The sequence below is a fragment of the Periplaneta americana genome, chromosome 15 (assembly GCF_040183065.1).
Source record: "Periplaneta americana isolate PAMFEO1 chromosome 15, P.americana_PAMFEO1_priV1, whole genome shotgun sequence".
Lineage (NCBI taxonomy): Eukaryota > Metazoa > Arthropoda > Insecta > Blattodea > Blattidae > Periplaneta > Periplaneta americana.
In genome coordinates this window covers 18,210,225-18,220,786 of record NC_091131.1, presented here as the reverse complement: position 1 = coordinate 18,220,786, position 10,562 = coordinate 18,210,225, and the positions used below count along the sequence as shown (strand labels likewise).

The following is a 10,562-nucleotide window of genomic DNA, read 5'->3' as shown; positions in this document are numbered from 1 at the left end:
TCTGAAATGTTGCTTATAAAACAATTTTTATCTCGAAAAGAAAGCAAAAACAGGTCTGACGGAAGCCAAGCGACCTCCCTTTTAGGACACTTACTGGCAAAATGATGAATTTTGGAGATTTTATCATATAAAAAAGATGTTTGTTTTTACCTCTATCATATTTTTTGACACTCTGTATAATAATAATAATAATAATAATAATAATAATAATAATAATAATAATAAACTTACGACAATTGCAAATTCTTGGTCTCCCAAACAGAAAAGACAGCAATCCTCTGGTACCATTCTGAAAACAAATGAAGCGGAACTTTACATCTCTATTAATACAAAAGGAGACTTTTCAACTTTGTTACTAAGTCTTATTTTGTACTCTTGAAACCATGGTTACCTACGTGCAATTCCTGGTCTCTCTCATATTTTTTGTTACTGGTTAAGTGGATATTTTGCTAGCTCATAGATCCGACGTCCGCTGAATGAAACCGGAACGAAGGTGATGGATTTTAGAAGGCAGTATAATTTTTAACTTGACATTCTCAGATTGGAAAATTCAGCTCTATGTCTCGTGTTGTACATTTACGAAACGTAAACAATCATATCCCTGACAGAGTTGGACATTACGACAAAGTGAAGAGAAGCGACTAGAAGAATTTGAAATATGGATATGGAGAAGCATGGACAGACAGAATAAGAAACGAATCAGTGTTGGAAAGAGTGAGTGAAGGAAAAATGATGCTGAAACTGATCAGGAAGACAAAAAAGAATTGGTTGAGTCACTGGCTGAGAAGAAACTGCCTTCTCTGGGTAGAAACTGTCTCGTACCACATACCGTTATTGTAGTCACCGTATTCTGTCACAAGACATTAGAGTATATCGTGTCAAGAAACACATAATTGCAAAAGCTATTTGGATTTAGTGCCGCGGTTAGCTACTTAATCGCTCGCACTCGAACGGTTAGTAAATTCTCATGGTTAGCGTGGTTTAACTCGTAACCGAGCTTGGTGCCACAGTAAAACAACACAAAGCGTGGTTAACTAATATAATTAGTTAAACGTTTCTAACCGAGATTGGTGCACTTGACCATGAGTTCTGACCGAGGTCGATGGGAGTGATAATGCTTAACGATGGGTTAGGTAGGTTGACCAGATCAAAATGTTCAAAAGCAGGATATTTGAAGGAAAAAAGCAGGACATTTTGGAAAAAAACAACCTTACAACACATTAAATTCCTTTTAATTCACTGAGAACAATAAAAACAATAGGCAAACACAGTACCAATGCTATCCATTGTTATTAATCTTACAATTTCAGTGGAGAAGAAAGACATTCTTTCAGTTTTCCCAATAACGGGACTGCCTCATTGGAGAAAGCATAATACACAGTGAAAACAAAAACAGACCACAAAAGAGAAATATGGGGAACGAATAAGAAAGGGAAATTAAGTACAGGAAGGATAAGAGCATACATATAACAGGCCTAAACATAATAAACAAATGGATTAGACGTTCAAACAAAAGTTCTTCCTCTTTAGGAAACAAAGTACAGGTGGTATTTTAAAATGGCAAGTGATCCTCTGATAGCAGTAAGGGAAACATCACGAATGAAGTCCATATTCTGTGAAGAGGAAATGTCCTTCAGTAGCTTTGGGATTTCAATAAATAGGTGCAAAATTCTTTACCTGTAAAATGCTTCAATTATATTGTACACGTACTATTGCAATATCCTTTACTGCTTCTACTGATAGCCTTTTCCTTTCATCTGACAATAGGACATTGATTAGTGAAAATATCCTTTCAACACTGGCATTTTGTGCAGTTATTAAAAAAAAAAAAGATTGACATATACAGCGAAGTTTGGAAAAACTTAACATTCACAATCTGTTCAAAAATATACTCCACTGAAAATCTATTGTTTCCAAGAAAAATTCTTCAGCTTCCTTCAAAACAATTCTTTTAGAGCACAGAATTCATAAAATGCGTATTTTTCATATAACGACAGAAACACATACTTCTGACCTCAGATTTTCTCTTATATATGTATGTATTTCAATATTTGGTACATTATGTTGTTGAAAGGCAGAAAGCCGGACATTTTGGCTTCATCGTAAAAAGCCGGCCGGACAACCACAGAATACTAAAGAAGCAGGACATGTCCGGCGAAATCCGGACGTCTGGAAACCCTACGGTTAGGTGGCAATTTTAAACGGTGGTTGTTGATGCTGTGGGCTAAAGCTAGGAGATGCACTATCACCTTTACTTTTTACCTTTGCTCTAGAATATGCCATTAGGAAAGTCCAGGATAACACAGAGAGTTTGGAATTGAACGGGTTACATCAGCTGCTTGTCTATGCGGATGACGTGAATATGTTAGGAGAAAATCCACAAACGATTAGGGAAAACACGGGAATTTTACTTGACTCAAGTAAAGAGATAGGTTTGGAAGTAAATCCCGAAAAGACAAAGTATATGATTATGACTCGTGACGAGAATATTATACGAAATGGAAATATAAAAATTGGAAATTTATCTTTTGAAGAGATGGAAAAATTCAAATATCTTGGAGCAACAGTAACAAATATAAATTATACTCGGGAGGAAATTAAACACAGAATAAATGTGGGAAATGCCTGTTATTATTCGGTTGAAAAACTTTTATCATCCAGTCTGCTGTCGAAAAATCTGAAAGTTAGAATTTATAAAACAGTTATATTACCGGTTGTTCTGTATGGTTGTGAAACTTGGACTCACACTTTGAGAGAGGAACAGAGATTAAGAGTGTTTGAGAATAAGGTGCTAAGGAAAATATTTGGGGCTAAGAGGGATGAAGTTACAGGAGAATGGAGAAAGTTACACAACACAGAACTGCACGCATTGTATTCTTCACCTGACATGATTAGGAACATTAAATCCAGACGTTTGAGATGGGCAGGGCATGTAGCACGTACGGGCGAACCCAGAAATGCATATAGAGTGTTAGTTGGGAGGTCGCAGGGAAAAAGACTTTTGGGGAGGTCGAGACGTAGATGGGAAGATAATATTAAAATGGATTTGAGAGAGGTGGGATATGATGGTAGAGACTGGATTAATTTTGCTCAGGATAGGGACCAATGGCGGGTATATGTGAGGGCGGCAATGAACCTTCGGGTTCCTTAAAAGCCATTTGTAAGTAAGTAAGTAAACATACGAGTATTTGTAATCAGAATTGAACTGAATCCCTTTCGGGTATGAAAATATAAATTCTGAATAAGTGAAATAGCTAAAAAAATTTGGAAAAATTTTCATAATTTTCAATGGAGTCTTCCCTTAAGAAGTTATAAAATGAAGGATGTAGGTCCCCTCGTATCTGTCAGTACAAGAAGTAATTGCCTACCTTGAAGAATGCGGCCTGGGAGGCGTGGATGACGAGGATGCCCGCGGCCAGCAGCAGATGCGTCTTCATGGTGCTTCGCCCGTCGAGTGACTGACTGCCTCTGCAGGTCGTCCGCCGTCTTCGTGACATGTTTGCGCAACAAAAGGGTTACCTCCATAATTTCTCTCGTCGCAATGATGTCATCATTTATTGAGCTGATTGGCCCAGTCCTTCCGGAGGTGTTCACAAAGAAAGCAGCCCGAGTGTGTCTACAACTAACCTGACGGTTAATGCGGGACGCCTCAGAGTCTTCTAGCCTACTTTCATTTTATCGCAAAGTTATCTGCCATTACTAGGTCTTAAATCAATAGATCGATTCTGAGGAGCAGGGCAGAAACTTTTTTCGTCTCCCCTTACGTAGACTTTACATAAACGGTAGTGGTCATTTCCTTTAATGTTCAATAGCTTTAGTATTCGCGGATCACTGAAATGAAAGGGACATATTTTTAAATAATTTCAAGGGAAAAATTGTTCCGGGGCCGGGTATCGATCCCGGGACCTCTGGTTGAACGTACCAGCGCTCTACCAACTGAGCTACTCGGGAACTCCACCCGACACCGTCTCAACTTTTCCCTTTATATCCACACAACTCGCGTGGGCTGACGAAACGCCAGAGACCCACATCGAGTGCACACAATCTCTGTGTGACTTAGAATTGTGGTTTTCTGTTAACGTACACAGTGACGTATTGATGTGGGTCTCTGGCGTTTCGTCAGCCCACGCGAGTTGTGTGGATATAAAGGGAAAAGTTGAGACGGTGTCGGGTGGAGTTCCCGGGTAGCTCAGTTGGTAGAGCGCTGGTACGTTCAACCAGAGGTCTCGGGATCGATACCCGGCCCCGGAACAATTTTTCCCTTGAAATTATTTAAATCTGCTTTACAGGGAGTTTTACCTGAAAGACTAGATTTGCATAAAGGACATATTTTTGTTTTCAACACTGATGCAACTCCGTCTTTGGATGTCAATAACTTAATACATATAATAGGAACGTGTTATATAGAGTGTTTCATAATTCCTATTACAAACTTCTAGGTGTTGTAGAGGGGACTAAATAGATAAAGTTTTGATTGGGAACCCATGTCCGGAAATTTATCGTTTCGATGCAAAATAAGTTTGAAGATCGAATCGATTTCGCATCTCCCACTTCACTAGAGACAATGAGATCTTCCTCCGACTCTACAGGAGTCTCATAAAGAAGGTTCTTCATGTGTCCCCAAAGGAAAAAAGTCGAGAGGAATTAAATCTGGCGACCGTGGTGGCCAAGGAGTTGGACCACCTCGACCTACCCACCTTTCCCCGAATGTTTGGTGGAGATATTCGCGGACGGCAAGTGAAAAGTGCGCGGGTGTGCCGTCATGTTGCAATTGGAACCACATTTGCTGATGTAGTGCCAGTGGCAAATCTTCACTAATGTGAAAGCCGACTCCGTAGAACTAATTGTAAGCAGAAGACACACGATATCAGGGGACTGCAGAAGTTGCCCTCAGTCCATTTTGTTTGAGTACCGTGAAGAGGGAGATTTTAAATCAAATCGATCTTCAAACTTATTTTGTATCGAAACGATACGTTTCCGGACATGGGTTCCTAATTAAAACTTTATCTATTTAGTTCCCTCTACAACTTATAGAAGTTTGTAATAGGAATTATGAAACCCTCTGTATGTAACTTAAAGACTAACGACTCATCTATCCAAAAATTAGCACCAGATAGTACAACAGTTGCGTTACTAGTACATCGATCCAGTCGCGTACCATGTCACCAAAGCAGCAGCAGTGAGTGTGGCATTCATCAGTGGTTCATATAAACAACGCTGTGTTCTCAGTGTTAAGCAAGAGAGATCATAAGTAGGACTCGGATTTTTAGGTGCTAAAAATCGGGAAAATATGCGACAAAAAGTAAAAAAAAATATTTAATTATATTTCAATTATTTTATATAAATATAAGGGTATGGTCAGACGAGCTACATTTGTCGCGACGTAGCGACAATTACTGCTGCTGGGTGGCCAGACGTAGCGACATTTAAGCTGCTGGGTGGCCAGACGTAGCTGACAATTACTGCTGCTGGGTGGCCAGACGTAGCGACATTTAAGCTGCTGGGTGGCCAGACGTAGCTGACAATTACTGTTGCTGGGTGGCCAGACGTAGCGACAATTACTGCTGCTGGGTGGCCAGACGTAGCTGACAATTACTGCTGCTGGGTGGCCAGACGTAGCTGACAATGTTGCTGGGTGGTCAGACGTAGCGACAATTACTCCTGCTGGGTGGCCAGACGTAGCGACAATTACTGCTGCTGGGTGGCCAGACGTAGCGACAATTACTGCTGCTGGGTGGCCAGACGTAGCGAAAGATACTGCTGCTGGGTGGCCAGACGTAGCGACAATTACTGTTGCTGGGTGGTCAAACGTAGCGACAATTACTCCTGCTGGGTGGCCAGACGTACCGACATTTAAGCTGCTGGGTGGCCAGACGTAGCTGACAATTACTGCTGCTGGGAGGCCAGACGTAGCGACAATTACTGCTTCTGGGTGGCCAGACGTATCTGACAATTACTCCTGCTGGGTGGCCAAACGTAGCGACAGTTACTGTTTCTGGGTGGTCAGACGTAGCGACAATTACTGTTGCTGGGTGGCCAGACGTAGCGACAATTACTGCTGCTGGGTGGCCAGACATAGCGACAATTACTGCTGCTGGGTGGCCAGACGTAGCTGACAATTACTGCTGCTGGGTGGCCAGACGTAGCTGACAATTACTGCTGCTGGATGGCCAGACGTAGCGACAATTACTGCTGCTGGGTGGCCAGACGTAGCGACAATACTGCTGTTGGGTGGCCAGACGTAGCTGACAATTACTCCTGCTGGGTGGCCAAACGTAGCGACAATTACTGTTGCTGGGTGCTCAGACGTAGCGACAATTACTCTGCTGGGTGGCCAGACGTAGCGACAATTACTCCTGCTGGGTTGCCAGACATAGCGACAATTACTGCTGCTGGGTGGCCAGACGTAGCTGACAATTACTGCTGCTGGGTGGCTACACGTCGCTACAAATGTAGCTGCGATATGTATTTGGTGTGTCAGTGTGTTTGTCATTTAGTTTACATGTTGTAGCCAAGTCATCATTTCTTGTAAACTGGAAGTTTTTTACTTCTCTGCCTTTGATTTTCTTCGCATAATTGTTGTATCTGATGACGGTACAATCTGGAATTTTGTAGTAAAACCTGTATAAACTTTTGTATATACATTTCGTATTTAAATATGCTGTAAAGTTATTCTACAAGACATCCCTTCTCAGTAGATTACCCGCATGTAATAATAATCCTTTATTAGGAAAATGGATTCTAGAAACAAGCATTCGGAATCTATAACAATTATTCCAGATACATTTGTCGCAGAAAACCTGCTACAAATATAATCGTCTGGCCGTACCTAAACATTCGGGTGATGGTTAATCTGAAATGGGGCATTTGTAGAAAATTATTTAATGAAAACTTGGTTTTTGTGTGTTTTATGTGAATATTTGAAAATATGTATTTACATAAAAATAATCAAAATATGTTTTTATGTGAAATAAAATTTGAAATGTATGCTCAGGTGACTTTGTCCGAAATTTAAAACACAATTACGAGTTTCTATTACAGTATAAATAAAATATTTATTTACCTAAGAATCTTAGCTCTGATCATAAGATTTTGGTACGAGAAGGTTTTCAATTTCGATATACAAGATTAACTGGAAAACAGTGGAGTTGTACTGTAAACAACAAATGCCTTGCACGTATGTTTTCTGACGAACATGAGGAATTTTTAGCACCTGCTGAGGGAAGCAATCATGAAAATTGTGAACAATAAAATAGCCTAGACAACTTTTATCAAATAGTGTTAAACTCGGGGCGCACGGTAGCGTCGCGGTTAAGGCGTAACGCTGTAAGTGAGAAGGCCGTGGGTTCGATTCCCGATTGAGTCATGGATTTTGTCCATTAACCTAATCCTTTCTGTCGCACTATGGCCCTGAAATCTACTCAGTCTGTAATAGAAATGAGTACTAGGGGCCTTTTTTCAGGAGTAAAGGCTGTGGGCACGTAGGACTGACATCCCTACTGCCATTAATGCCGATTGTCTGTGAACGTGGGACCCTTAACCTCTCACCACCCTCTGGGCCGACTTGACCCGTAATGGGGTTGACTTTACCTTCAGTCTTAAACGCAGGGCAATAGATGATATCTCTCCAAGACCTTCAAAGTTGGTATGAAGTTAAATTGTTAATGTTCCTGATGAAATTTCTGGTCAACTGACAAAAGATTATGTGCTTAATACACAAAAGGCAGTGGATAGAGCTAAAAGAAGGGATCTTCTAGTGTTATATATAATTAGAAATCAATTCAATGCTGCAATTAATAGTGTTCCTGTAATTAGGGTTGCCAACTTTGTTTGAAGAAAATACGTGAGACTCAGGAATAGACAACATTTCACATAGAAAATAGATTATTCGGTTCACTTCCTAAAGACCACTTTATTCTACACTTCGGCAGCTAGGCTTAAATTAAGAGTGTTTTAAGACAGATTTTATCTCGCGTAATAGTTGAAGTCGACTGAAGTTTGCAGCTCTGATTTGATTGGATGTGTCGTGCTCCTGCTTCGAACATCTCTGTCCAATTATTGTTCATGAGATGAAACATCCTCTTTGTATGAGCATTACTACTTGGTATGCTTAGAACAAAAGTAACCAGTGTTTTCAAATTTATAACATTAGCACGGTTTGATTTTAGACGGGTGAACACTAAAACTCATTTCTGGGAAGCATTACTTTCTATAAAGACTGCACATTTTAACGTATTTATTGAACAACAAAATTCATCATAGCCTATAATCAATCATTCACTGCAAAATCAAATGTTTAGAATAAAAATGTTTACATTATGCAAAAATAAGTTAGAAAAATGCTCGAAGAGAAGAATAATACGGGAGCCGGGAGATTTTAAAAAATTAGGGGCAAATATGTGAGATCCCGGTAAATACGGGAGGGTTGGCAACCCTGCCTGTAATATACAGAGTGAACCGTAAGTAATGACATTCATTTCAAGAGGTTATTCTTTGAGATATTTCAAACAGAGTAGTTTGGTAAAAATTTGCTCGTTTTTGCTTTCTTTTCGAGATAAAAATTGTTTTATATGATATATTATTTCAATGTACCGGAGTACATATGATATTTCCATGCAGATATTCTGCGTCATCATACGAGAAAAATTCTCTCCGGCGCCGGGATTTAAACCCGGGTTTTCAGCTCTACGTGCTGATGCTTTATCCACTAAGCCACACCGGATACAACCCCGGTGTCGGACGGAATTGTCTCTGATTGAGTCACTCATAACGAGTGCACCTCAGCACATGTGTGGACTTCGGTCCTATGTTCATGGACATCTATGACGTAGTGCAGAGGGCGGCCACTAGAGGGAACCCAGAGACAATTCTGTCCGACGCCGGGGTTGTATCCGGTGTGGCTTAGTGGATAAAGCATCAGCACGTAGAGCTGAAAACCCGGGTTCAAACCCCGGCGCCGGAGAGAATTTTTCTCCGTTCCATTACTCTTTCATCGTATGTTTTATATGAAACATTTCATAGCGTGTTTCAGGAAAGCAATTGGTTTAATTCCTAATTCATTCATTCATTCATAGTGTTCTGGCCAAGGGCAGGTCTTTGACTGCAAACCCAGCATTCTCCAGTCTTTCCTACTTTCTGCCTTCCTCTTAGTCTCCGCTAATTCCCAATATGCTCAGTAATTTTAATATAGCAGTGTATTATGATAATAAATTATTGAAAGTATTTTAGTTTTAGCCTTTAAATGTGCAGAAATTTGATGCGAACAAATGTAACATAGAAAAATTCTTTTGTAGAACGAAAAATACATTTGTTCGGATCAAATTTCTGCACATTTACGGACAGTCATTTATTATCATAATATATCGATCTCTTAAATTGACTGAGCATATTGAGAATTGAGTCAGTGGCATTCCCAGAACACGCTATGAAATGTTTCATATAAAACAACTTTTATCTCGAAAAGGAAGCGAAAACGAGCAAAACTGTATTAAACGTTTTTGTTTGAAACATCTCAAAGAATAACCCCCTGAAATGAAAGCCATTACTTACGGTTCACTCTATATAATAAAGCTGAACGGCTCTTATTCATGAATAATTGCACTACAGTCGAGCCGTTCTTATTTCTGGCGTGGCCACGCCTTCTCGACTTTTGGCGCGAAGAAGGTAGGCAATAGCGGTGTTGCTAAATCTCTGGCAAGCCAATAGTGAACGGACGCAGTTCTAATAGCTGGTTGTCAAACAATCAGTCGGTATTGTTGTTAGTGCTGTGTTATCGCTGAGTTTTCAGCATCACAATGCCGCGGAGGAGTCGGAAGGCCAGCAATTCGCAAAGCAGAGAAATGATTCTTAGCGTTAGAGATTATTTCGAAAATGAACGTAAAACAAGAGTAGTTTATTGCCTTTAATGCAAGTGGTGCAAAGAACAGCTGATGCGTGTGATGTGAACAAGTTCACGGTTTCTCAAATAACGACAGAGAAGTACGGACAATCCGGCAAAGAAGAAAATAAACTGAGAACTATGGCGGCGGCAGGTACTAACAATGATTGTAGCGATCTAGGCGTAGCATCTCTAAATTGAACAATACCGTTAGGCTAGGTTCTTCGTGTAATTTTTTTTATATAGCAATGACTTATCATGACAAAATTTTTAATACTAACATATTTTACTTAATTTACAGGTTGTGTGATTTTAGTTATTCATTCACATAAAAAATGTTTATTTATTATATTTTACAGCTTCGTCCCATTTTAGTAATTTCTAATATTGTTTCTGTATTTACGAAAATCGTTACTTCAAATGGTCGGAAAAACCAATTATAGCACAGCATGGTAAGTCGTCTGTGTCCTGGGATGCTAGGATCAACAATAACAATAATGTATAATATTATGTATTCATATATTAGGCCTACTAATTATGTATCGTAGGAAATAATTTTTCGTTCGATGTTCAAGACTAGACATGTGCTAAAACTTCGTTAAGAGTACAAGGGTAGACTTGACAACGCAGTAACAACCACCGTGAGCGGGAAGCGGTATGTCTGCATAACCTTGACGACAACCAC

At 39.9% G+C, this 10,562-nt stretch overlaps 1 protein-coding gene across 1 annotated transcript in view; it reads right to left on the bottom strand.

Annotated features, from left to right (window-relative positions):
• Positions 1–3,496, bottom strand: part of LOC138714693 (chymotrypsin A-like) — a 50,685-nt gene extending 47,189 nt beyond the window's left edge. The window contains exons 1-2 of the mRNA XM_069846756.1: positions 3,369–3,496; positions 232–289 (exon numbers count right to left, since the gene is read on the bottom strand). Coding sequence (XP_069702857.1) covers positions 232–289; positions 3,369–3,437 — 127 coding nt within the window. The 5' untranslated portion in view covers positions 3,438–3,496. The remainder of the gene's footprint in view (positions 1–231; positions 290–3,368) is intronic.
• Positions 3,497–10,562: the final 7,066 nt, after the last annotated feature.